General features: G+C 55.5%; 6 protein-coding genes across 6 annotated transcripts; 1 reads left to right on the top strand and 5 right to left on the bottom strand.

Moving 5' to 3' along the window:
* Nucleotides 1-350: 350 nt before the first annotated feature.
* On the bottom strand, nucleotides 351-2,154 carry COL26b_004641 (uncharacterized protein; the record flags this gene model as incomplete). The annotated part of the gene is made up of 4 exons (XM_053177512.1): nucleotides 351-591; nucleotides 644-1,479; nucleotides 1,541-1,913; nucleotides 1,973-2,154. The coding sequence occupies 4 exons, from the start codon at nucleotides 2,152-2,154 to the stop codon at nucleotides 351-353; spliced, it is 1,632 nt and encodes a 543-aa protein (XP_053038626.1).
* A 5,574-nt stretch (nucleotides 2,155-7,728) lies between these two features.
* On the bottom strand, nucleotides 7,729-9,025 carry COL26b_004640 (uncharacterized protein; the record flags this gene model as incomplete). Its single annotated transcript, XM_053177511.1, has 2 exons — nucleotides 7,729-8,225; nucleotides 8,299-9,025. The coding sequence occupies 2 exons, from the start codon at nucleotides 9,023-9,025 to the stop codon at nucleotides 7,729-7,731; spliced, it is 1,224 nt and encodes a 407-aa protein (XP_053038625.1).
* A 3,930-nt stretch (nucleotides 9,026-12,955) lies between these two features.
* Nucleotides 12,956-16,325, bottom strand: COL26b_004639 (uncharacterized protein; the record flags this gene model as incomplete). The annotated part of the gene is made up of 4 exons (XM_053177510.1): nucleotides 12,956-15,950; nucleotides 16,010-16,126; nucleotides 16,183-16,222; nucleotides 16,286-16,325. The coding sequence occupies 4 exons, from the start codon at nucleotides 16,323-16,325 to the stop codon at nucleotides 12,956-12,958; spliced, it is 3,192 nt and encodes a 1,063-aa protein (XP_053038624.1).
* A 908-nt stretch (nucleotides 16,326-17,233) lies between these two features.
* On the bottom strand, nucleotides 17,234-20,805 carry COL26b_004638 (uncharacterized protein; the record flags this gene model as incomplete). The annotated part of the gene is made up of 5 exons (XM_053177509.1): nucleotides 17,234-18,507; nucleotides 18,557-19,142; nucleotides 19,193-19,913; nucleotides 19,965-20,398; nucleotides 20,503-20,805. 5 exons carry the CDS (start codon nucleotides 20,803-20,805, stop codon nucleotides 17,234-17,236), a joined length of 3,318 nt encoding a protein of 1,105 aa, XP_053038623.1.
* A 1,851-nt stretch (nucleotides 20,806-22,656) lies between these two features.
* Nucleotides 22,657-23,853, bottom strand: COL26b_004637 (uncharacterized protein; the record flags this gene model as incomplete). Its single annotated transcript, XM_053177508.1, has 4 exons — nucleotides 22,657-23,151; nucleotides 23,204-23,571; nucleotides 23,633-23,731; nucleotides 23,790-23,853. 4 exons carry the CDS (start codon nucleotides 23,851-23,853, stop codon nucleotides 22,657-22,659), a joined length of 1,026 nt encoding a protein of 341 aa, XP_053038622.1.
* A 1,108-nt stretch (nucleotides 23,854-24,961) lies between these two features.
* On the top strand, nucleotides 24,962-26,135 carry COL26b_004636 (uncharacterized protein; the record flags this gene model as incomplete). The annotated part of the gene is made up of 2 exons (XM_053177507.1): nucleotides 24,962-25,430; nucleotides 25,483-26,135. 2 exons carry the CDS (start codon nucleotides 24,962-24,964, stop codon nucleotides 26,133-26,135), a joined length of 1,122 nt encoding a protein of 373 aa, XP_053038621.1.
* Nucleotides 26,136-26,310: the final 175 nt, after the last annotated feature.

The following is a 26,310-nucleotide window of genomic DNA, read 5'->3' as shown; positions in this document are numbered from 1 at the left end:
AACCAACCCCCGATTGTCAGCCCATGCAGGGTTTGACTCCACTGCACAGGAATGATCTGGTCTGCGTCATATTCCACATCTAGACAGAAGTAGGGGCACAAGGAGCAGACGGAGCATCTCGCCAACGTCAAATTTCCTGTAAGGGGCACGAGTCTATTCAAAATTCCATTGAATTGTCATCAAAGGCCAGTGCCGTAGCAGGCTGGATAGGTATCAGAAGCCAACTACATGCGATCATCCTCACTCACTCAAGCTCAGTCTTCTGAACTCAAGCTTCTAAATGCAAATTCGCTTCGCTTACACACCTCTGTTCATCCGTATCACACATCTTTTCCAAACCATTAAGCCACCTAAGCAGACTCCTTGCGGACGTGGTTGTACGGGTCGTTGGTGTTGGTCGTCTCGATCTGGACCTGGGCGGGCACCTTGGTGTCGCTGGCGTTGTCGTGGACGAGGTTCTTGTCTGTGTCGTAGTCGGTGACACCAAAGAGCTTGTCCATGTGCTCGAGGGAGACACCCTTGGTCTCGGGGACGAAGAACCAGACGAAGAAGAACATGGAGAAACAGAAGCTGCCGAAGATAAGGTAGGTTCTGGATGACGTTAGTATCTGGCCTCGTAGATCTCAATGGAATCATGACTTACCCGTAACCGTGAGAGCCCGCGGTGGCCAACATGTTGGGGACAGTGCGGGAGACGATCAGGTTGAACAGCCACTGGGTGGCAGCAGCGAGGGCGACGTTGAGGGAACGAAGACGAGCAGTGGGGATTTCAGAGGCGTAAATCCAGCAGGCAGGACCCCAACCAAATTGGAAGAATGCAGCGAAGAGGAAGATAGCCACCAGTGCCATGTATCCGGCACCCGGGACCGGTTCTCCCTCGATAGGCGGGGAGATGCGGACGTAGAGACCAATGTAGAACATACAGAGACCTTGGGCAATGGACGTCCAGAGCAGTGAGCGACGACGACCCAAAGAGTCGGCCATGAAGAGGAGGAAGCAGATGCAAGCCAAGACCTTGACAATACCGTAGACACCAGTGGACAGAAGAGGAGTGGAGCGGCCAGAGATGCCGAGGCCCTTGAAGATAGTCGGGGCGTAAGTGTTGATGGCGTTGGTACCGGTCATTTGCTGGCAGATCATCAAGAAGATGGAAATGAGAGCGCGGTTTCGGTTGCCCTTGATGGTCCACATCTCCTTCTGCATGTTCATGAAGGTAGCCTCGCCGATGAGCTCTCTCTCGTGCTGCAGCTGGTCGACGATCTCTTGGAATTCTTGCTCGAGGTAAGGGTGTGTCTCGGGCAGGTTACGGAGCACCGACAGGATCTTCTTGGACTCCTCCCACCTATCCTTGCGGGCAAGCCATCTAGGAGACTCATTGCAGAAGAGCATGCAGACGAGCAGCAAAAGACTTGGCAGGCCTTGGATGGCTAGGGGGAAAACGTATTGACTCTTGCCGCTGAGGTTGACCTCGGCACCGTACTGATTGATAAAGGGGTCAGCATGCTGTATGACCTGATCGCAATGTTTGAGCGGTACTCACGTTGATCCAGAAAGCAATCATTCCACCAGTGACGATGAAGAGTTGGTACATTCCGGTCAAAAGACCACGGATTGCACGAGGGGCGTTTTCAGAGACGTAAAGCGGGTTGATACTGGAGGCAGCGCCGACACCGAGACCGGAGATGAAGCGACCGACGAAGATGGGAGCGAGTTTACCGAGAGAAGCAGCTTGCATGGCAACACCGACGAGGATGACGGCGGCAACAGAGACGAGACACCACTTGCGACCGAACTTATCGGTGAGCTGGGCGGCGGCGAGGGCACCCACCAAGCAACCGGCTTGGAGGGTAGAGACGATGTTGCCCGTCAGGTTGGCGGTGTCGACCTTGGATGCGTTCTCCAAACCGTAGTCACTGTAGATGAATGTTAGCCACTTGTATGAAAAGACTCCCAGCCGGATGTGTCCGCTTACTTCATGAATGGCTTCATGACAACGACACCACCAATGACGGAACTGTCCCAACCGAAGGACATGGCACCGAAACAGGCGGATGCGGCGAGCGCGAACACTCTCCAGCCGTAGATCTCGGCGGGGTCGTTCTGCATCGCCTCGTTCTTGACGATCTTCTTGAGAAGACCCTGCATAGTCGACATTTCGGCGGTTGTTTTCTCTGCAACAAGCCAGGCTCTGGCGGATCGGTGTTGCTACTGAGGAGAAAAGGTCGATCGAATACACGACACCTGTTCGTGATTGAGCCTCTGCAAGCCGAGAAGGTCGAGGGGCGCGGTGAGATGGTGGTGAAGGGACGGAGCGGCGAAGAGAGAGGGGACAGCGGATGTGAGGAGCGCGAGATGGCCGCCTTGATATATCGAGAAGCCAGGCCGGTGTTTTCCTTGCTGATCCAAAGTCTCCTCCTCCCCCAGTGTAACCGGGGACCCCTCACAGCTCTAAGCTACCTAGTCAGCAATTTGCCATCCCACCTCACGTTGGATGCGACAGAGGTTCTCCAACGGTACATTGTGTGCGTGAGGAGTACATCTCCGTCCGGAGCAATGGTCACAATCGTTCCTGTGCGTCTCCTCGCCGAGACCCTTGCTCCGTGCCTCTGGTTGGTCTTGTCCGCTCTCCAGCCATCCTTCAATGGAAGCTAGCTGTGCCTCTGGAAACCCCAGAAAATCGAGCCTCACTGAGTACCAAGACGGACGGTGAATTGTCCATGGGATTTTCCACCATTCACAAGAGGTGGGAGGACAGCCCGAGGACGCTGGGCCGATGGGGGCGGCAGAGTAACGTCTTGGCTTGGGAAGTCGGTTTTGCGATCAGCCGACCAGGTGGTATAATTGGAGGCTTCGGGGAAGGCGTGGGACATGGCAAGCGGTTTCTGGGGGTGTGCGGTGTAGTGGTGGTCTCCTGTTCTGTCTTGGGCGGTCGTGGCGGCCGGATGGGATGCATCGACAAGCATGGCCGCGGCCAGGCTAGTCTCAGAGGCTGGGCTGGGCAAGCTAAGGTAGCCGGATGGCACTTTAGTCAGATGCAGACACAAGATGGCAGGCCATGTGGAAGGAGCCAAGGGATCAACATGGGCACGAATAACGCATCCCAGTCTGAGCAACAAGCAAACGGCGATCCGTATGTATGTAGACCTTGACGGCGCATACCAAGACCCTGTCTGGCGGTTCGTCGTATCCGTGGTACCTGGTTTAAAGTTACCGGCAAAAGACGTTCGTGAGGAAATTGGAGATTGAAGTGAGGGGCCGGCTGTATGTGGGATAGCTGTCAAGCATCTAGATGATGGATCGGTGATGGCAGGCGGCAAGTTGGCTGCAGAACGGTCTCCATGTACAAACTAGCAGTCAAGCTTAACAGCAATAGGCGTGGCTATCTGGGGCAGCTCTGGGGACTCTATGGGGCCCCGGGTGCCCCAGATTACGAGGGGCGCACGGCGGGGGAGAGAAATGAGAGTTGACTCTTGAGAGGGCGCAGGTGAGCTGACGGGAGACACCAAGACGAGTGACTGAGTGACTGAGGAATGAATGGGTCTTCTTCCCCAGGATCACTGATGGATGTGGCCATTCTTCTTGCGGCATGGACCGCCGAGTATGAGCCGTTCCCTGCGATGAAGACGGCGCGTGATTTGCTGGGGTTTGCGGCCGGGTGTGTGGTTTCAATCACGAATTTAGGCTGCTGGTGGGGGTGGAGAAGGAGACGCAGAGGAGGAGACGAGGCAAAATGGCAAAGAGCAGGGGTTTGCAGGGTTGAACAGGTTGGTGAATGGATGAAGGCAGGGGAGAACAGGTTAGTGTGCTGAACTGAGTTTAGGCCCTATGTATCGTCATGGATGGAACATGTATGCGCCGACAGTCAAACAGGGGACTTTTTGGGAATGGGACGATGACAATGGAACGATGAGTGCTGGTCGAATTGAAAGCTCCAAGCTGAGACTCCGGAAAGAATCATAACAGTGAGTCTCTTTAGGACACCAACGACAACAAACATCAAATCACGGCTTTCCGCCTGGAAGACTAGTCCACATATCGACCGATCCCGTCCGGTGGATTGTGCGGAGAACGGGCGTAGGTGAGAGGATTGAGTACCTACATGTGGGATGGAGAGGATGGAGAATTGTTGGAGATCGCGGGGGTGCAAATGAGGGGATGGGGACGGGACAAGGGGGTTGTATGCACCACCGTGCCAACTGGGGACGAACACCAGCTGTTCATTCGTACATGTAAAGACCTAGAAGCGAGAGACAGGCACGAAGACGCTACATCTTTGGTCTCAATCTGTCAATGTCGATGAGCGCTTGACTGAATGTATCGACGGCGTCAAACACTTTAGTCCGTTCTAGTCTTGTGCGGCCCTTCTCCTAACACGAGTGTCGACCTCGGGCGCGACTCAAAACTCGCCGTTCAGGGCTTTTTGGATGACAGGTCAGCCACGCAAAACTGACAGTCCCTGAATCGAGAATCCCCAGACGCCAAAGACGGTGTGCCAACATCCCTAACCCCAAGCCATCCAACCGTGTTCCAACCACCACCACCCCGACTTCGTGGCGATGAACCAAAAGTCTTGGCCTTGCTCTCGATTTGACGGAAAAATTCATTTGCGCCGCTGACCTGAAGAACTGGATCTCCCCTAGTCTTGTTTGGCATTCACGAACCGAACACATTCCCAAAGCTTCATTCGTATCTCGGCGCCTTCGAAATCAAATTGTCCAGATTGATCTTGTCCCTTTATTCGTCGAGCTTGTCCACGTATACCCAAGCACGAATGAGGCATACAGGGCGCTAGCGAGACATGCGCCCAACTCGGCCAACATCATGCGATGCCACATACCACACTGCTCTGCTTCCGGACCCGAGTCCTCGGGCCCTGTCAACAACCATGTTTGCCTGCCAGCCATCTTGCACCGCCTGTGTTGGCGCGCTCCCGACCTGCTGATGGCGTACCGGGGAAACAGTCCGCACTAGTCGACGTGTGTGCCGCATAGCTGGTGACCGACTGTTTGGGCGCGAATGCGCGTTTGTCGCGTCGCTCTCAGCTTGCGCAGACAGACACCTTAAGATCACGAGACGCAGAATCAAAGAAATCCTTCCCAGGCACGCTCTGTTCCTCCAAGCCATCGCCTAAGTCTTGTGTGTTGATAGGACGGAAGAATTACTGTTTTTCAAGGCTTGACGTTGAAAAGCCATGCAAGCCACCAGAGCCTCTACGCGCCAACCCGCCACGCCTCTTGTCTCTGGAGCTTCGCTGTGCCAACTGTCTTGGTCGATCGAAAGGTTGCATTCTTGGGGTCAAGGCCGCACCCTCCTTCATCAAGTGTTGGGGCCTGGAAGCCTTCTAGCTTGGCGGTGTTGTCTCTCTTCTACTCTCCCCCAACCCGGCGTCCTGATGAGCCAGGGTTCTGTCAAACCAGCTGCATGGTCTGCAAGGCCCCGAGAATTGTCAAGAAGGGTAAGCGAAACTCGCAGAGTTCCTGTCAGATGTCAAGGCTGTAGCCGTACAGAAAGTTCTCTTTCGCAACATCTTGGTTCAATTGACTCTGCGTCTGCGATGTGGAACCCAGACAAGCCAGCAACCTCTTCATGAAATTCGTTCTTAGTTTTGTCATAAACCGGTCTCTGGATCTCATGGAATGACAAGCAGAATATCTCCTTACCATGGAATCAGTTCAAATGTACGTATTTCGGGGAGAAACCTTAGAACCGGGCGGCTTAGTCTGCCAAAGTCTCCCACTTTTCTTCAGCAATGCTCATCACCAACATCTCCCAAAGTGCTAACGTTTTCAGGGATTCCGATGAATCCTGTCGTCTATATACTCCATGTTATTGTGAGACAGGCGAAATACTCTTCTCGCGAACCTCTCGATGCGCTTCACGGCGATGGCGTATCCCTCTTCGAGCTTTCGACTGCACATATCAACGGTGGTGACCATCGAAAGCATCCGCGTTTAGGCTAACGCGACATGTAATATACATGCCACGGGTCTTTCGAATCACCCAAACCGATATCACAACGATCGATCCCAGTCGAGAGAGAAGGACAGTAGGAATCTGATGACAGAAATCTGATGACAGCAATCAATATTGGATGCAACCGCAGTCGGTAGGCCCGATGTTTCGCATTGTCTGCTACGCTCAACAGCTTCAAGATAGCCACCAGCCCTCTGGTCGAGATTCGAGGAAGGGTTGTGCAATTATCTTCGAATACTTTGCTTTAAAGACCATTACGTGGGCCAGCATCTCACGTCCTCACCTGTCTGGCGGAGGGTCGGTGGAAGATCTCAGGGCACATCAACACAATCTTGAGCCTCCCGGGCGACCCCTATACTCAGTACCGGCTCTCAAATTCTCTTTCTCAATACCTCATCTTCTATTTTCAAACCCAAAGGTCATGAAATTGATCGAATCGACTATTGATTGTAGAGTTGTATGTAAGGTATATCATGCCGCTGCACAGGCGAGTTGACCCCGACACGGCCGTCTCACGTGCAATATCCCCACGTCGAATAGCTGGGGGATCTTATGTTCAATATTTGAGTTGAGGGTCCTGGTGATTGGCTGCTCTCAATCCCACCAACGCAGATGACCATCCTTTGCCTCTTAAATCCGAGATGGGTCTCCTCTCCAGAACATCGATGACGGGGAGAAGAAGCCGATCACTGAGTCCAGTGACCATCTACACCATCCTCCATAGCCCAAGTTGCAGTGGCCGACGTCCAATGCCGCGTGAGATTGTTATCTTGGCCTGACTAGACCGCCGTTCTGCCGAGTCTGGCTCCATCCGCAGTGCCGAAGTCCCATCGCGCGTTTCGACGAGATGATGAACCGATAAGATAGCTCATCCACCAAACCGGACCCCATCCCGATGCAAAATCGTGCCAAGAGACAAGTGAAAAAACTCACACCGTCACGCTCGGCAAACATCCATCGCATTGGCGGACTCGGCCGTCGATGAAGCGCAACGATTCCATGCCGCACATCTCCTCCAAAACTTCAAGCCAAGAACACGGTATCAGATTTTCCCGTCGCGCAAACTCCAGACGCGCCCCGAAGGACCCATGAAGTCTTGGCATAACATCCCCAGAAAACGATCAGAAGCGCTGGCGACCCCCAAAGTCCGATCAGCCATCGCCTGCAGCTCGGTATCCGCAGCCCGACAGCACACCTCTCCCACATTCCTTGGCTGCCACCACCGCAACCCGCGCCGCGCAGCCTAGTGAGCGGGGAGAGATTTCTCCTGTTGCCAAGCCTCCTCAACATCCATCCCGAATGCCAAGAACGCCAATATAAAACAACGTGGTTAGAATTCGGCGCGGCGGGAACAGGTATGAGCGAATGCAACTTGAGTCTGGAGTCTTGGCAATTCGGAAAAGACTTGAATGATAGTGCCGCACGGAAAAAAGTCACCACGGAAAATGCACATTAAACTTCTTCAACGTGATTTTTATATTCTGAGTCATTATATCTCAAAGACCTATCTTGACCTCATTATCTCTCATAATCCACCAAAATATACTAAGATATATGAAATATGTGTAAGAAGCAGTGATTGGTGAGACTCGATCGTCTCATCACATGGATTGTCCATAAACAGGGGAGTTGCCCATCAGATGCGCCCTCAATCTTCCGTCCTCAAGGTCCTCATTCCGGAATCCCTCAGGCCATCTCTCTAATGGGCAAATCCCTCTCTAAGTTCTTTCTCTCTCTGTGTCTCTATAAGAGTGTTTAAGAGAGGGTCTTGGCGGCCCAGCCAAGGCGGTTGGAGGCACCATCGAAGACAACGAAGGCAGCCTTGAGGGCGACATCACCGAAGATGTTGATGCCAATGCCGGAGGAGCTCTGCAGGCCACCGAAGCAAGTGCTGGTGCTGACGGGAGCGTAGTTCATGTAGCTGGCGGGGATGGTGACGCGGGCGGAGCCGACGCCGAAGGTGAAGGAGGGGACGGTGGCGGAGCAGGGGAAGGTGTAGCCTCCCTGGGAAGAGTCGTACTTGGCGCCGGAGATCTTGGCGTAGTAGGCAGTGACGACAGACTGGGGGAGGAGGAGGAGGGTGGTTCCGGTGTCAGCGATGCCGTTGAGGGAGGTGGAGGTGAAGCTGGCGGAGCCGACAGAGTAGCCGGAGGAGGTGAACTGCCACCAGCCGTCGGAGTTGTCGATGCTGACGTAGGTGATGGCGCCGGTGTAGGCAGAGGAGTCGATGTAGCCGAAGTTGTACTTGCCGGCTGTTGTGGATGTCAGTATATGTTTACTGTCTCACTCGCGAGTGTGATATGAGACGGGAAGTGAAATACTTACGGGTGTTGTGTTTCAAGTCAGCAGTGAAGAGGTAAGCATCCAACTTGGACTTGGCAGTCTCGAAGAAGGTCTTCTGCTGGGTGGGGGAGACGGTGTTGATGGAGCTGAAGCCGAGACCCAGGAGACCGTCCAGGTCGCTCTCCTCGGAGAAGGAAGAGGAAACCTTGGAGGCGGCCTCGACAGCCTGGCCGGTGACGGACAGGCCGCCGACGGAGACGGTGTCCTTGTAGACGATACCGCTGGAGCTGGAGCCGTCGCCGTAGGAGATGGACCAGGTGGCGCCGGTGAGGCGGGAGGCGGTGCTGGACTTGCTGGGGTCGTAGACGGTCTGGCCGTTGCGCTGGCTGGACGGGGTGGAGGTGGAGAAGACCCAGAGATCGGAAGATCCGGTGTCGAAGTCGAGGGTGAGGGTCTGGGCCGGGGTGCCGATCTGGACGGGGCTCAGGTACTCGACATCGTAGTCCTGGGGGGTGGCGGCGACGCTGCCGGTAGCGCGCTTGGTGGCACCGGTGGAGGTGATGTTGGCGACGACGCGGGAGAGGTCCTCGGGGAGAGCCTTGCCGTACTTGCGGTAGGCCTTGGCGAGGGCCAGGGGACCGTTGCGGATGTAGCGAGGGTTCTTGATCTGGTCGACGGTGAAGCGCTTCTCGTTGGCGTTGTTGGTGGGCGCTCCAATGACGGAGGAGGCCAGAGCCAGACCGGCGGTGAGGGCGGTGATGAGAGTCATCTTGACAGACAAGAGGCGGAGCGAGAGACCTGAGGAGGAAGAGGACGGGGAGAGGCAGGAGATGAGAAGATGAGGATGAGGATCGAGGACGGGAGTGAGCCGATGAGGATGAAGAGGAAAAAAGACCAGATGAACGGGGTGATCAACAGAGCCTTATATCCTCATGTTCGACTCCACGACAGAGATCGCCGCCGTGTGTGTTGTTGTGGGAGGAACCCACTCCGGTCGATAGGTAAATCGCAATATCACTCGGAGTCGACCAGCGTTCACGAGGCTCGATAACGCCAAGAGGTGCCAACAAGGGATCGTCAAGTCAAGCTTTCAAGGTGACCGGCACAAGATAGCCGGGAGTTGAATACCACCTTCCAAGAGGGAGCATCGTGCCCATAGTGTCATATCCAGGCTGCCTGTCGCAACTCCATGGACTGTCACCGAAAGGGGGCCACTAGATATGCATCGTGATTCGAGAAGAGGATATGGGCCAGCTTAGATGAGTAGAGAGGTAGTTCAAACAGGAAGGAAAATAAGGACAGCTGCGGCGACCATTAAACGAGCCAAGTCGGACTGACTAGCCATGGTCCATCGGGGGACGCAAAACCAGGGACCTTGACGTAGCTCCATTCCTCCCGAAGAGCCAATTGCAACAACAGCCAGCCTACTCCCGGCTTCTCTGAAGGGGTGGGATGGGAGGAGGAGGACTCAAGGAGGAGGAGGGTTGGAGGGGTGGAATGGATCATGGGTGAGTGATGTGGTGCAAGGGTGGGCAGAGCGGAACAACAAGATGGTGGTGGTGGTGGGCGCAACCTTGGGCCTTAGCTTTTTCACAAGTTCCCAGCAGCGGGAAACTAGATGAAAAAGAGGCAGGTCGAATTCCCCAGCCAGACCAAACCGCGGCTCTCCGTTCGTCCAAGGCGGGAGATGAGATGAAAAAAAGCACAGCGCACGACTGGAGCAGCTGATGATGGGGCCGAGGGCGGGGGAGACGAATGGATTCACTCAGCCATGCATCTCGCAACCAGCCAATGCCAACGCCGGACGGGACCCCTTTTCCTCTCTTCGACAGATAGATCCTTGATCGTCTCTGCCATGTTCCCAGCGCATCTCGCGACAGCCCCGGACCGGTGCTCGAGTCGAACAGACAAGTCTGAGTGCTCGCTCACACGTACTCATACGGATACGCAAGAAGAAGGAAAATAAAAGCACCTACCTACTCGGGACATGGCTCCGGGAGTGGCCAGCCCAAAACCGCACATGGGGCTCCGAGCTGGAACCAGGCCCAACCATGTTTCCCATTGTTAATCGCCAATAACTGGACACAACAGCTGCAGACTGGCATGGCAGATCCCCCGTTCACTTCGCTTTGCCAATTCGCCTCGGCACATGGAAACAAGCTTTACCGCCAAGTCCCCACCCACAGTCCCGTATGCGAGCAAAGACTTGGAATTGCAACTCCAACCCTCCGCCAGCCCTCCGCCAAGTCTGGGGCCGCCCAGGCACGAGATCGAGGCCAAGACGGGAAGGAAGGCAAGGCGGACTGGGGTGCTTCTGCTGATGGTGGTGGTGCAGGTGATGGAAGACGGCGAGATGCGTGCGATGTGGGAGAAGGGATGGATTGCATGCGAGAGACATAGTCACAGACAGACACAGACAGAGCCCGCCCTCGTGCATGCGATGCGCTGCGCTGATGAGATGTCTGGGGGCCTGGACCCAAGTCTCCGTCGTCTCTTCTCTGCGTCAAACACCGGATCCCAAAGAAGCGGAATTGTTCGGCTGTCGTTGCCATCTTGGCGATACGTCTGGCCATGAGCTGCCCTGCTCTCATGACGTGCTGGCGGTTGCACCGGCCTGGACCCTGCCCTCCGTCGCATTCAACTCAATACAAGGACCTTCTTCGCGCGTATTATTTGGGGCTGGATGGAGGAGGGATTCATCATTCGGGAAGCTGGGCTGGGTTGCCTTTGCAAAAGTTCGTCCATGTCGTGCCATCGCTCGCACGAGCTGATATTCTGCCCGCGACTCCATGACGGAACATTTCACACAAACCTTCGTGACCTTCTCTCTTTCCCGATTGATCTCTTCGCTCCGTCGGTGCGCTGACTTTGCGGATGAGGGGTGAATCGTGATTTGTTTGAGCTTCCTCAATCGTGCTGGGCGTTTCTTCGAGAAGACTGCCGAGTCAGCCGGTCTCCATGTATTCTTAAGATAAGGCTCAAGAAGGTACTAGTCGTGTGCTCATCAGTTGAACAAGCGCCAGCCACACAGACTGGTGCAGACCAACAAGTACAGTCCAGTCCAGTCAGGCCAGTCCCATTGGATGTCGCAATATAGACAGTGGCGAGAAACTCTCTCGTCGGGTCCTCAGTCAGAGTCAGTCAGTCTCCTCTCTGCCGACCGCGCGATAAGGGCCGTTGGGCGCGGAAAACCCCCGAATAAGCATGATTGAATTAAGATTGCACCGTCGGAGCTCTCTCAGCTCCCCCGACACGGGTCTCCCCTGATCCAATGCTTCCTCACGGCGCAGTAAGGTGCCTGACCCTTGGGGTTCAAATTCAATTACGTACCGTAGACGCCGTTAGGTAATTGCCTGGTCGATTGATTATCGCGGCCCACTACCGCTGAGCAGACCATTGGGGATGTTTGCCCATCGCGGCAAAGCGGAGTGGGCCTTCCTTGGGTCGTTGCCCGTGCCTGTTTGGTGGTGTTGTTTGTTGACTTTCCATCTTTGGGTTATTGATGTTCTTCATCATTGTAGTGGTTGCGGCTGTCATCTGAACTCGACGAGACTCTGCGCTTCTTCCCCAAATCCCGACCGCCGTACCCGAGGTCTGAGGTCATTGCTCTTGAATCAGGGCCCCAGCTCTGAATGTTCGGGGTACTTGTATCCGAAGAGTCATGAAGTCAGTCCGACCACGTTCGTCTTTCCTCTTCACTGATCCCATCGTCGGTCAGGCACACACAGTATCACACACAACACCATACACAGCACGGCTTCTTTCGTCACTGGTGTTTCGTTTGTTGTATTGCATATCCCGCGAATTCCATCATCCGCCGATGCCGATTGTTTCCACTCTGTCCGGACACTGATGATGGTGCGTTCCTCCCAACCAAACCACCATCAGAATCCCGCACTGCCGTGCCCGCCCGCTGGAAAAGTCGGCGATGCGAAACTCTGCGCTTTGTGGTGGTGGTTTGGAATTGCGAGCGTCCGCGAGCATCGCGAAGCATGACGTCCCCCGCAGATGCAAGCGAGGCCGAAGTGAAAAACACCAACGGCCGGCTAAGTCGGTAACCACTCAGCTGCGTCAGCTGCAATTCAATGACTAGGTAGCGTGTTTGAAGGAGCGGAGGCTGCCAAAAATATTACCAGTTTGCGAAGGAAACTTCGCCAAACTATGAGGCTTCCCGAGATTTAGCAGCTGATGGAAACTCAAAACATGACCTCACCACATGCCGCAGTCCCGCGCGTAAGGTACTGCGTGCTTAGTAGATGGCCATTTTGTGCCCGTTTTGCCGATGCGAACATATGGCTGCAGACGGAGAGCTTCAGATGTACAAAGTGACAGACAGCCACCATCAGATCCCAGCCACACAAACCACATGGCCACTCGGCCGAACTTTATGTCTGCTTTTCCGCTTTTCTGCTTTTCGGAGATTACACCACGAGGACAGATTCCCACTCCTTTCCAAAGAGTTCATGCATTGTCATTATATGAATTGTGAATATGACCAAGCCCGGACCTATTGATACAACAGACAAACAACTTCTTCGACCAGACCCGCCAGACGATGTGTGCAGCCAAAAGAAGCCTTGATGATCTGAACGAACAGTTGCCCAAACGCCGTCATGGGGAAGAGAGAAACAACAAAACACCACCAATACTCCCCCCTTCGCCTCGAGGCGAGTGCAAAATGGGTATGATGAAACAAAAATCAACGCCAGCCAGCCACGCTGGGCCTGGATGCTTTCTCTATTTTTCCGTTGTTGGCCGCAACGTTGGCGGCGAGACTGCCGATGGTGATGCGCCTGTTCCCGAACCCGGCCCCGGCAACTCTGTGTTGCTGCGGGCTTCCTCCTTCTACTCTCAAGCTGCCTCCCAGGTGCATGCGTCTGGCCTGTCCTGCGGTGAATGCCCGATCACCCCGCATGTCGGGTGGCGAGCAGGTCATGGGCGGCGATAGCCTTCGCTCAGCACTGGCACGGCGGTGTCTCGAGATGCCGTTTGTGCTACTTGCGACAGGACCCGAGAAGCTGAGCGATTGTCGATGGCCCGAAGAGGTCGAGCTGACGGAAGAGACACGCCTCGCATTGGAAGCCGCAGTGCCCGACATGGATGAGATGCGACGGTGTTCGCCGCGAACCTTCTTCATGTTCTGCAGCGCCGACCGGATCTTCCGGGGGTCAATGCTCGGAGATTCAGAGTCGGAACCGGAGGCCGTCTGAGACGCCGGCGGGTTGTTCTCATCTACGGAGAGACCGGAGCCGGACAGCGACGTCCTTGGAGGCGGGCTAGCCCTCGCGATTCTAGAGCGGAAGGCTGGCGGCGAGAGGTTTGAAGAACGATGAACGTCGAGGGCGCGTAGAGGAGCCGAGCGACCACTGTCTGAAAGTGGTGAAGAGCCCAAGTTTGCTGTCATTATCGGGAGGGAGGTAGGTGACCCCGAGCCAACGGATGATACACGGGTGGCCCCCTTGGACAGGAATCCAGCCTGGAACCTGTTAGGCTTGGCCATTGGGATGGACCCAGTCTCCGGGAGCTCCAACGTCGGGCTCGATTCCGAGCTGAACGAAGTTGTGGTGTTGTCTTCCTCCTGGAGGTAGGATGGAAGCGCAGGCATCCTCAGGGGAGGGCCAAACTTGTCGGGCGAATTGTTCTGCTCCGGCGTGGAGTCGTACTTCTTAGGTGTCTTCTCGAAATCCGCAAGCCCCGACTCCGTCTCGTCGTCTCTCCAGCGAACGGCACGCTTGAACTCCATTTTCTTCTTGACAGGCGTGAAAGAGACTCCCTTACGAGGACTTCGCGGAGCGCCTGCTTTCTTACGACGGGGTGACGACTTCATAGGGGATGCGTGAGTCTTCTGGGGAGAGGGCTCGGGAGCCGGGACGAAAGCGGGTTGGGGCATGGGTGCGACATTGTTCACAACCGCCTTCTTGCGCTTTGGCGTTCCCTTCTTGGTGGGTGAGAATTTCTCGAGCGGGATCTTGACACCATCGGGCTTGACAATATTGGTCGCAGCCGAGAAGCCTACCTCCAGCAGCCGGTTGATGATCTGCTTGGCGTGCTCAACGGCCTCATCCTCGTTCATGGCGAGCGTATCAGCGAGCGATGCAAGCATGTCGAATTGCGCCGTCAGAAGAACCTGGACCATGGCGGCGTCGCCTGCCTTGTCCATCTCCAATACCTCGCGGTTGGCATCCCTGCCAAAGTTGGCCTTGAGAAGCTCGGCCTCGCGAGTCAGACTGTCGACCTCAGGGCCGTCAGCATCGCCGCCAGGCAACTGCTTCAGACTGTGGTGGAGGGCAGTATCAATTGCACGCTCCCAGTTGGTGCTCTCCAACTTTTGGTGGATGTGCTGGCGACTGTGCTCCAACTCCACCATGATTCCCTGCGCCGTCTTGCGAATGGCGACAAGGGGCGGGGGCATCGATTCCTCGTCTCCTCTGGTATCGCAAACGGTGTCAAACGATGCAATCCACGCAGAGAGCAGACCAATTCTCCTCTCAAAGGCCCGTAGCTTCTTCATGTTGTTGATCTTGTCTTTCCGCTCGGAGGCAGAATTTTCGTACGCCACACGCAAGCGCTGAATTCCCTCGCGGCCAACCGAGTTCTGCTTCTCCATCTGCTTGCGGAACTTGGCGTAGAAAAGCTTCTCCGCGTCCTTCTGCTGCGCCTTGAGCTCGTTGATCAAGGCCATCTGCTCGTCGATCTTGACCAAGAAATCCTTGACGTGTCTGTTTACGTTGAAAACGTTACGGGTAACCTTGGTCTGGATGTTCTTTGCCCGGTTGGCGTATCGGAGGGTGTTTTGCGTCTCGTCGAAGTGGACGCTGGAGGGACTGACACAGACAATCATGACAGTCTTGCAATTTCCACCGAGGGAAAACTTGAGGAGTCGAGTAAGCTTGCTGTTGCGATATGGTACGTGGTTGCGCTTGTGAGGGTCGCACAAGGCGTTGATACAGCTTCCCAGAGCCAAGAGGGATTTGTTGATGTTTGCACCTTCGAGGAGGCGCTCGCCGCGGTTCTTCGTGGCGCTGGCACGCTCGCTACCGGCAAGATCGATGATGCTGAGCGTGGCCATTGTGTGTGGTTCGTTGACGGACGCAGTGCGGTCCTTCTGGGCGACGTTGATCTGGAGGACGGCGTGAGATCGCGAGGACGTGGCGTTGGCCGCAGTCGGGGAGACAGTGCGCCACTCATTACCCTGCACAATCATGTCCATGACCTCCTGGACGTCCTTGGGCTGATGGCTGGTAAGACCTGCAACGGAGACGGCCTGGTTCGAGTCCTCGCGGAGCATCAATCCCTGTTTGCTGCCTCCGGGGACCAGCAAGTCGCGGATGGTCTCGTTGTAGATTTCGAGGTACGAGAGAGTGACCTCGGTGGTCTTGTCCTGGCTTCGCTCATTGATCTTCTCGAACAGTTCCTGCATGGTGAGGAAGATGATACCAGGGTGCTGTGATGTGCCGGTAATGGTGTGCGTCTTGCCGCAGCCGGTTGCGCCGTAGGCGAAGACGGTGGCATTGTAGCCGTCGAGGACGCTGTCGATCAGCTGTTTGGTTGTGCCCTCGTAGACATCGTTCTGGGTTGCGTTGTCGTCGAAGATTCTGTCGAACATGAAGGTCTGATCCTTGACCTTCTTACCTTGGGGGACGACGGATCGGCCGAACTTGTGGACGGGGTTGTCCTCTGGGGGGTCGAAGACACTGTGGAGCCTATATCAGATGATGTTGCGGCGCATAGGGAGGTGGGGGAGTGTACTCACAGGCACCTGTCGTCGATGACCTTGATCACGGGTCGGATGCCGCCTCTTTGGAGCTTGGGGGGCGCGGCGGCGAGAGAGCCGTCGCCCAAAAAGACGGTGCCCTCATCGTTTCGTGTTCTACATCCAGTCAGCACCGAGTCGCGGTGGTTCCCCTCTCCCATGTGTTGACGTACAATTGTGCAGCTTCGCGGATTGTGAATGGTCGCACTCGAACTGTATGTCACCGACGTCAGTATTCACGGCCACCGGCGTAGAGCTTGTGTCGGCGCAACGAACCTGCGACCGTGATGGACGATGCTCCAGGGTCAACGACCATGTTGGCTGATGTGGTGATTCTCTGTCGTCTGGTGTCTCGTGTGGGTGTTTGTACTCGGAGTCGTCCCGTCTATTTGAATCCAAGACTGTAAACAAAAAAGTCAAGGTTCGACAGGTGCAGGAGGCGGGTGCAATCAAGAAATAAACAAAGCCGCTCTGCAGCGCGAGCCGAGCATCAGGAGAGACGAGAAGAGGAGGGGAAAGGCGACAAGAAAAAAAAGAAGATTAACGAGATAGCGAAGCAGCTGTTGGGTTAGTGAATGAGGATGCTGCTCTGGTGGGAGTCGGCGGTCGAGGGGAGGAAGAGAGAGGAGAGAGAGAGTGGATGAAGATGCAGATGGATAAGAGATTAGGAATGAGCGTGCGTGAATGTCTCGAAGGGGTCTCGCACTTTCTCCAGCTGCCGTTATGTTAGTTACGAACAAGTCCAGGGCCTGTGACTTGCCCGACTGACGTTTGTTGTTTTCAGAGGGCCCTCACCCCCCGAGTGCCGCGTTGCCCTTGACGACCGGGAGCCTTTTTAGCGAGGCAGGAGTGGGGCCGCCATGCCGTTCTGGGAGGTTTGACGGGTCCACTTCAGGGCGCCTCTCCGAATACGGAAAGGCGTCGCCTCATCAGCCACGCAACGTTGGGGAGATGTGGCTGGTGACATATCTCAGCCACAAAAAACGCTCCGAGAAAGCAGCTTCAAGTGGACAAAGAAGTTGCCAAACTCCAAACAAAACACCACGACCCAGCTTTCCAATAAGGTCTGGTGTGAGAAAAGGTGGGTAGCCTAGTGCTTCAGAATGGGAATAATACGATCGCTGTTGAATTTTTCATTTACACTGGAGAACCATGTGACGACTAATTTTTGTCTTTGTTTAAACACCATCTCTTTTCTGCTCATTCACTCATCGACCTCCAACATTAGAACACGCTCAAGACAACACCCAAAACCACAGCAAACACACATGTCACAGCGCTATTGGCCCACGTCCTCGTGCTTATGCTCTTCTTGTCTGTCTTCTGCGCCAGTCGCGTCGCGTCACTTCCCACGACGCCAGGACTGCTGCTGAACGTTGTCTGGTTGTACTTGCCCTGCTCGTCCCGGCCCACGAGGAAGCTCTCCGGGGGCCCGAGGTACGACTTCCGCACGCCGCCGAGGTCAACCACGACCTTCTGCACGATGATGTTCGGCATGAGAGCCCATACCCGCAGCGTGTACGCGCCCTCCTGGGTGACGTTGAATGATGTCGTCGTGTAGTTGCCAGTCAGACCCCAGACGGCATCGCCCACGGCATAGCCCCATCCGTCGGGCATGTTCGCGCCTTCCGTCTTGCCAACCGGCTGGACCCTCTTGGGCTCAGGCTCGCTGCCGCCGGTGGGGTACAGCGAGATTCCGTACTCGAGCGGGTTGCCATCTCCGAGGTAGTTGGCAGACGGCGAGAGGTACAGCGTGACGTTGGCCTTGCTGGTGTTGGTGAAGAGGTACATGTTGTACTCCAGGCCGGGGCCCTCCCCAAGCTTGACCTTCTCCGCGTTGGCAGGGTACAAGCCGACGCCGCCGAGAGTGCGGCCGTAATTCTCAAAGGTGTGGTACTTGAGGCTGCTGTTGCTCGCGTTATTGCTCGCGGGCACGATGCTCTGGTAATGAGGACCCTCGATGGACACATGCCCGTCAGACTCGACAAAGCCTTTGGTGAAGTTTGACGGAACGGCGCGGTTGGCAACGGGAACGATGACTCTCTGCCCTTGGCCAGCGTATCTCTCCATCCCGCGACACGGGGTCGCCACGTTGATGTACACCTGCGTGGTGTTGGGGGCCTTGGGTGCGTTCTCCCAATCGATGGACACAAAGACACGGGCGTCAGTGCCGTTGTCGCCGCCGACGGCGCCGCTGTACTGCGAAAGCTTGACCCACGGCTGCCACGGGCTTGCCTTCCACTCGCAAGCCTGATTGCCGCGGGTGAAGATCTCAAAGTAACGAGTGGCGGCACCGTACGGGTCAAGAGGAGGAGTGGAGAGGTCGTTGGCGGAGTTGGTGTGCCATTTGTCGTCTCCCTGCACGCTGGCGTTGGATCCTTCGACGCCGACGCCGATCTGGCCACCCAGAGATGGAAACGCGGTCTGGACGAAACGCATATCGGGGAGTGTGTTTCGCATGGGTTGCTGCCAGTATCCATCGTATCCCAGATGGGTTTCTACAACTCGTCAGTGCCATCCCAGCCTCAGATTCCAAAGCTAACTTACGGTCAAGCATGTGCTGCCACTTCCCATCGAGGAGGTCATTCCATCTCATGGTCAGGTTGGCATCAGCCGCCAGCAGAGCCCTCGACTGGTCAATCACATCGTTGGCCAGGTTTCGCTTCTGCCCGGCATAGAGCTGGTTCTTGGCCCCGTTAATCTGGATCTTGTGAAGAATCTCTCCCGCCATGATGGGATGCAGAATCATCTCAAAGAACGCGGGCTGGTACTCCTTGTCGAGGGAATCATACACAGACAGGGCCTGCTCGTGCAGGATAGCCCACTGCTCCAAGACAGCATCCGCCTCGTTGTAGTTGATGATCGAGTACGTCTGAGGCTCCACCAGCTCGTACTTCCTGCGAGCAGCGTACATTCCATACCGGGTCATGATGTCTGTGATGTTCGCCGCGTGGTCGGCCCCAAATTCGCGGTCGGCCCAGGATTTCAGCCATCCTTGCGTGTTGCCAGGGCCCCATTTCTCGGTATCGTATGCAAGGTCGAAGAAGTGGCTGATGGGGATCTCGAGAGGCTTCAGATCGCCCACGTTGACGATCCAGATACGATCGGCCTTTCGCGCGTAGGCAAGGTACATCTACTTCAGTCAGTCGAGTTCAAACAAGACAACAGCGGGGAGAGTCTCACCTGTTCCGCCGTCTTTTCCAACTGGATCGTGTTAATCCACTTATAGTCGCGCGGATCACCGACATAGTCAAAGTGGTAGTAGACACCGGCACCACCGCTGCGATCAGTCTCATTGGTCAGAGGCAGTCGTCTGACATTGCCCCAGTTGTCGTCGGCCCAGAGAAGAGTGATATCCTCGGGTACATGAAGACCCTTCTCCTGGTATGACTGCACCTCCTTGTATAGGCACCACAGCGACGGAACAGTCGAGACATCTTGAATGCCGAGGCCATCGGCAATGATCTTGCGCTGGTTAGCAACAAGCTTTTCCAGCATTGTGATGATACCCTCGACACCCAAGTCGCCCTCGATCGCCGTGTCTCCAGTGCCGCGCATGGCCATGGTCCACAGACTATTGCGAGCATACGGCTTGGCACGCTCAACTCCATATTTGAAGTACTCGTCAATCGTCTGGTTGTTGAGGTTGTAGGCCCACTGGCCTTGGTAGAACGACTTGAACTCATTCTGAGCACGCATCAGAGGCTCCGTGTGAGAACCGCCGAGCACAACCTCGTACGCATCGAGAAGTGGCTGGTTCAGCGGGTCGTCAACGTAGACCATGCTGCCCCAGAGTGTCGGCCAGAGGTAGTTGGCGCGCAGGCGGAGCAAAAGCTCGCCCACCAGGCTGTAGAATTGGTGGTTGTACCCCGCGGCGTTGTTCCAAGTATCATTCCATTGCGTGCTGTCTCTTCGTTAGCAACCATCGGTAGACATCTGGGCCGTTTGTACTTACGACACCCAGCTGGAAAGCCCCGGCTGCTCGTCGTTGAGGAAGAAACCACGGTACTTGACCGACGGCGAACCTTGAACCTTGCGTTCGGGCAGAATGTAAATCTCCTTGGCCTTCTTCGTGGGCACATCGGCCCAGAAGTACCAAGGGCTCACGCCAATCTGTTCGCTTACATCGTAGATGCCGTAGATGGTTCCTCGGGGGTCGCTGCCGGCAACGACGAGCGCGCGGGAGCATCCCGCAACAGGCTCATCGACCAGCTGGCTCACGAAAGCCTCCCACTTTCCATCGACTTCGCTGACATTGAGCTTCTGCGCCTTCACGAGGTCGTCGATGTACTTTGAGTGTCCGATGGTGCCGGCAATGATGACGGTGCTGCCCGGGGCCGGGTCGGAGTACTTGGGGCCGTCGAAGGATTGCTTGTCTTGAACGCGGTACTTTACAAGGTCAGTCATTCCATCTTGGGCCAGAGCATCTTATCCAAGCCACTGGCGTCTTTGGACGATCTAGAGGACCTGATGAAGTTGGTGACAGAACTTACAATCGTGTTGTTGCTCACATCGACGGGAGCGTAGCTGTAGACGGCAGGTTTCGCGCCGCCCTCTCCATTGCTGAGAGTGTAATTTGTGCCGGTGACCCGACCAAAGTCTACCGCCAAATCTCCGGCAGCTCGAATGACGCCCCAGTAGTCCTCGCTGGACACAAGAATCTGGCCGGCTTTGACATTGCCTCCGGCGATCTGGAACGTGTTGTCGCCGCTTTTGAACGAGACGATGGCCTGCTGTCCCAAAGCTGACACCAGAGTTGTCAGGGTCGCAAGCGTTGCCCATGAGAAGGGCTTCATGGTGGGAGAGTTCCGACCGACCTGGTCGTGAAGGAGCTAGCGAATAGTGGCCTGTCTACTTGAGAAAAGACAGCCTCTGCCCACGGCTGGGAGGTCAAAAAGGCAGGATGAGAGACGCACGCGAGGCGCAAAGCAGGGTACGGGACAAACGGCATCACGGGAGAAATCTGGGGAACAGCTTGAGCTCTTATACGGACGCAGCTGAGTACCCAATTGACCGGCACGATACGACCCTCAGGCCAGGAACGGTTGGAGAACGAGGCCGGGATGATGCTTCCATGGGGAAAAGTAGATTGATCAGGCATGGTCTGGTAGTATCCAAATGTTCGCGCAACCAATTATGACACCACAGACGCAATAAGTCCTCTTGCCACCAATGATGGAGCGGCATTCGCACGCAGGGACATTTGGAGACCTCTTCTTACATGGGATGATCGTGCCTGACCGACGGTTAAAGAGGGCCACAGAGAAGCCAAGCAGCGTCGATGACGGGCCGGAGAGGGGGCGGGTTAGCTTCTTGGCCCCTGTAGGAAGAAAAGCCGTCTTTCCACGAGGACTGGGAAAACCCCAACCTCCAAGATGCTTGAGTCGAGCTTCCCCGCAGGACGGCGCACCGGCTCGAAACGAGACAGGTTACCGGCAATGGATGTTTACCCACGCGTTGGCCAAAGCAGCCACAGGTGTTCGCCGGTCAAAGTCGTTTGTTCTGTGGCATCGGCCATAAGACTCGGATGGGCTGATCTTGGCTACTTGGATCATTCATCCAGCTTAAAAGCCAAGATTCCAATACCTACAGAACTCAAGAAATAACAAACATAAGAACGAACGACGACGAGCAGACTACCCCAAAAGCCATCAATTTGGAGAACGGCGTGGCCCGGACGGCAAAAGCGACTGCGGGGAAAATGCAGTCCCGTGGCACCCAAAGTGGAGAGGTTGCATTTAGCCGTAAAGCGAGCCATCTCCACGAATTTGCCTGATGGCGTATACGGATACAAGCACGGCGTTCCGAGTACCGACCGCTAATTACCCGGCTCTGGGACATGGCGCCCTGGCCTTGGGAAGATGAGGCAATGCGTACGAGCCGTCCAGACATTTGAACTTCGAAACATTGTCGAACGAACCTTTGAGCTTCTCTGACCTACTGACCTTCCCTCATAATGACTCGCGATATGATGTTGGCAGGGGAATGCTGTCTGAGCTCTGGCCTGGCCACGTGAAGCCCTCACATCCATGTTGCGGCTCTTATCTGCTGTTACTAACCTGCTGGCAAGAAGCTGTGAGCCGTGCGCAAGGGCGTACGAGCCTCAGCCGAGAGAAAGTGATCTCTTTCAGACGTCCATGACATCGAAACCAAAGTGCTGCGTATGAGTCTCTCCTAAGGTTGGAGATCATCGTCAGGAGTGCCGCGCACACAGCTATCTGACTGACGTCCCTGTTGATGATGGAGAGAATCGCAAGGCCAACCTATGCTCATGCTTCCAATGATGATAGCCGAGAAAGATTGACTAGAGAGCTCTCCTTCAATTTGTGGCTGTCAAGCCCTGACTGATGCACACCGGAGGCGCGTTCACGAACAAAATATCATCTAAAGCGCCAAATCTGCAATCATGTTCAGCGCCATGGTTTGGGACGAGTACAATGACGGAATTTTCAGTGCATCCCTTACATTTTACGTACAACCTAAATCCAGCTACGCCGTTGAAACTCCGCTCCGATGGGATACCGTCCTTGCCCCGAGTATAGAAATTCGCAATCTCGCATGGAAACATCGTTGGGCCGCAGGTCCAGGCCGGACGTTTTGAGACCGCCGTGTCTTCGGCCCACGTCCAGCTCGAAAAGGGCCATCGATCACGAGGCAACCGGCGTCCAGGCGTATTTGGGTAATTGCGCCATCCGCTCCTCCGGACTGACTTCGGTATCGGCGTAAACCATCCTGACATTCTTTTCCTTGTCCTTCTTCGACTTCTTTTCTCCAGCGGCTTCCTCGTCCTCCGGCTTCGGGGCCTTGATGCCAGACTCGGCCCGGCGAATGAGCTCGTCGATTTCGTCGCCGTGCTGTGCCGCACCCGATACCAGCTCATCGACAGTCGATGCGCCAGGGTATTGAGGCGGAGCACCGGTACCATTCCAGAACTGGCCGCCGTACTGAGGCGGTCGTTGCGGAAGACCGGCAGCCGCCTCCGGGCCGCTTGATGGCCTCGCCGGCAGCGAAGAGCCGTTGTAATTACCGGACTGGTATCCCTGTTGGGGATATTGGGGAGCGCCAGGTGCAGCTCCAGGCGGGTAGGTCTGGTCGGGAGGAGCGCCGTACGGTGCTTGCGGCGGGGGGTAGGGAGAGTTGTTCTGCAGCGCTTGTTAGAGTACAGACTGCCATCAACAGGATAGTTCCACATACGAATGCACCGGGGCTTGCGCTTGCAGGGGCGCCGTTGGCAGGACTGCCGCTGGTTCCTCCAACTTGCCCTGCAGCCCTCTTTGCTCTATGCTCAGCGAGACGCGCCTTCAATTCCTCAGGTGTCTCAACCTTGAGCTTCTTGCGCGGCTGCTTTGCTTGTCCTGGCAAAGGGTTGCCAGTGGCAATACGGCGATCCTCCTGGGCCTGGTAGAAGTTCTGGATGATGCGGTTTCGGTGCTGGTCCAGGATGTCCTGGGGGATACCCTCCATGCCGAAGATCTCGACATCGAGTCCCTGGCGGTTGGGCAGCGCGTTCTCGACCTGGGTGAGAGTTTCTTTATGGACTTGGTTCAGATGGACGGAGAGACCTGGAGAAGAAAAACCGTTAGCTTGCGACAGTTTGCAGACGACGGCGCAAGCTCAACCAACCTCCAGCTGTGTTCAGACGACGTCCGCATCGGTCGCACTTGAAGTGCTTGGCCTTCTGGTGAGAAATGAGAAGCTTCAGATCTTCAAAATCACGCTCGCCTGGTAAGAAGTCAGCATGGGCATTCAGGCAATGGAAGCAAGCTTGAGCTGGGCGTACAGTAGTAGCACCACGGTCGAGATAGGACGTCCTCAACGTCGGGGTGGCCGCGCTTCTTGCCCATCGCGGCGATTCTGAATCGAAATTCGAATAACGGGAGCTCGAATGGGTCGTCGTTTCGTAAATGCGCGACTTGGCCACGCGAAATGGGATGCGGCTGTTGAGGTGACGTTCGCGAAGAGGTCCGTAAGGCAGGCGCCGAGAAGGGATTTGACGCGCGACAGGAGCTGCTGGCCAGCAATCAATCCGCTGAACCTTCGCAAGCACCGCCGACAGGACTTGAGAGCAATTGAGCGCTAGCCGGATATGGATTAGCCCATCAGCCACATGCTCTCGATCTTGTGGCTGGAGGGGAACTTGTGGCTAGTGAGAAAAGCCACAGATGCACAGCCGTGTCCGAAGCTGTGCCACAACCGTTTCGGAGTGTTCGGAGAGTTGATGGCGTGCGGGTACTTTCCAGCGGCAGCAGCGGTCGAGTACCCACACGGCCCTCCACGTCGCGGACTTGACCCATACGCGGGAGGTCAGGCGCGGCGCAGTATCATCCATCCTACGACGACACTTCTTCCAAATGCCCGGCTTATCTGCCCTCTTTTTTTCACATTTCTCGTCTTGCTTTCGTGTACATATTGCAGTCGCGAACGAAGACCAAACGGCCCAAGGGTAACTTTTACCGCTCAGTTGGTGCTTGATTTCCACAATCCCGACAGTGCATGTCAATCAGGGGCTCCGTTGGCGCAACTTCACAAGACGGACTTCTTTAGCAGAGGAACGACACCGTGCCAAGCCCCGCTCACTTCACATGCTGCCAGCCCCTTCTTTAAATCATTAAGTCTGGCACTTGGTCATTGCACTATTTCTCATACTTCATTTTCTCTTTTTTCTTGGCCAAATTTGGAAGTTCCCAAGCTTTGGTTGATTTCATTATTCTCGCCGTCTGACTGGACTCATCGCAACATCTATCACGGGTTATCTGAGAAACGATGAGGGCCGAAACGATGAGAAGCGCACTTCCAGATGAGCTTTGGGTCTCTGTGCTCTCCCATCTCCCGGATTTCAGCTCTCTCAAAAATGCAGCCCTCACCTCTCCAACATGGCTTCGTTGCGCCCCTTCAGCATGCCGTCAGGTCATTCTAAACGAGATCGACCGACGAGTTTTGCCCGACACAATCATGGCCCTAGAGTCTTCAAAGTTCGATGCCAAAGACCACAATCTTGTCGTTGAGTATAGCGATAAATATGTTAAAGAGCGACCGCTCATCCCTCACAAAATTAGCCTCGCCGACGGAGCCGCCTTATCAGATCTGCATAAATGCACTCTTCATCTCACAACCAAATTTCAAGACTTTGCATTGCAACGTCTCACCAAAGAACAAGTAGGCCTCGCAAGCGACCGCCGAGACTGGCCACAACCTCCCCCGGTAGCGGATCAACCCTCCGCACTGGAAACAGCCCGCTTCCAACGGGCACTCTACCGCTTCGAGGTTTATTGCAACCTGTTCAAGGATCCAGAAGTCGTGCGGTTCAATCTTGACGTCGTCAACTTCCAAAGAGCACACTTCTTTGACTACCTCTCGCCTTGGGAGATGGAGCAGCTCGTCGCCGTGAGGGATTATCTCGCAGCTGCAGTCATTGGACCCCGTAAGCAACATCTCCCCGTCGAATCCCCACTATGTCTGACTTGCGCCTCCAGCAATACATGCTCTCGTGGAGTTGAGAAAGCTGGAAGCGTTATCAAAGCACCACTGCGGCCCCATGAACGGAGCACAAGTGGTCTACTGGACCGGCCCCATCCTCCCGCCCAACTTGGAGCGGGGCGAATGCCACATCAAGCAAAACCAAGCCAGACTCCTGTGCTTCGGTATCAAGTTCCTTTATAAAGTCTCCATGACGCCTGCTACCAAGTTCTATCAGCTCCTTGCCTCTCTTCCGCAGCAACCACGCTATGCCAGCTACAACCGAGTCGGCGACATCTACGTATGGTTCTCCGATGCCGTCGACAAATGCAATGAGCTAAACACTCTCGACCTGCCCATTGAGAAAGCCGTGACGGCATGGACGCCTGAAGAGTGGAAAGAACACATGCGGCGATCCATAGTCGCCGATGACACCGACAAGGGGCCTGAAGAGGCATGGTTTTGGGCGTACCAGTGGTTCCCCGGGTTCGCCAACAATGACCTGCGCATGACCAACTGCCGGCTCTTTGGGCTCTTTTTCTGGGACTCGGAGCGCCTCAAGAAGCTCAACTTCTTTACGAGAGTGGACTTTTGGTGGTGGAGGTGGGAGGGGGGACGTCAGCCTGACTTTGACTGGGACGTCGGCGCCAGTAGCTTTCACAGCATTTGAAGTGGTGCTGTCTTAACGGAGGAAACTATGGAGCAAGCCTGGAGTAGGCTCGGGGATCACGATGGTATAGTGGAGTGGGCAGACAAGATCAAGCACGATGACAAGGTAACATTGGCAGAGATGAAGGGGCTGCTGAGAGACCTGATAGACTTCTGATGACTGGATGGTGGGATAT

Source organism: Colletotrichum chrysophilum (genome assembly GCF_026319265.1).
Source record: "Colletotrichum chrysophilum strain AFK26 chromosome Unknown scaffold_28, whole genome shotgun sequence".
Taxonomy (NCBI): Eukaryota; Fungi; Ascomycota; class Sordariomycetes; order Glomerellales; family Glomerellaceae; genus Colletotrichum; species Colletotrichum chrysophilum.
This window is presented reverse-complemented; position numbering and strand designations above follow the sequence as displayed.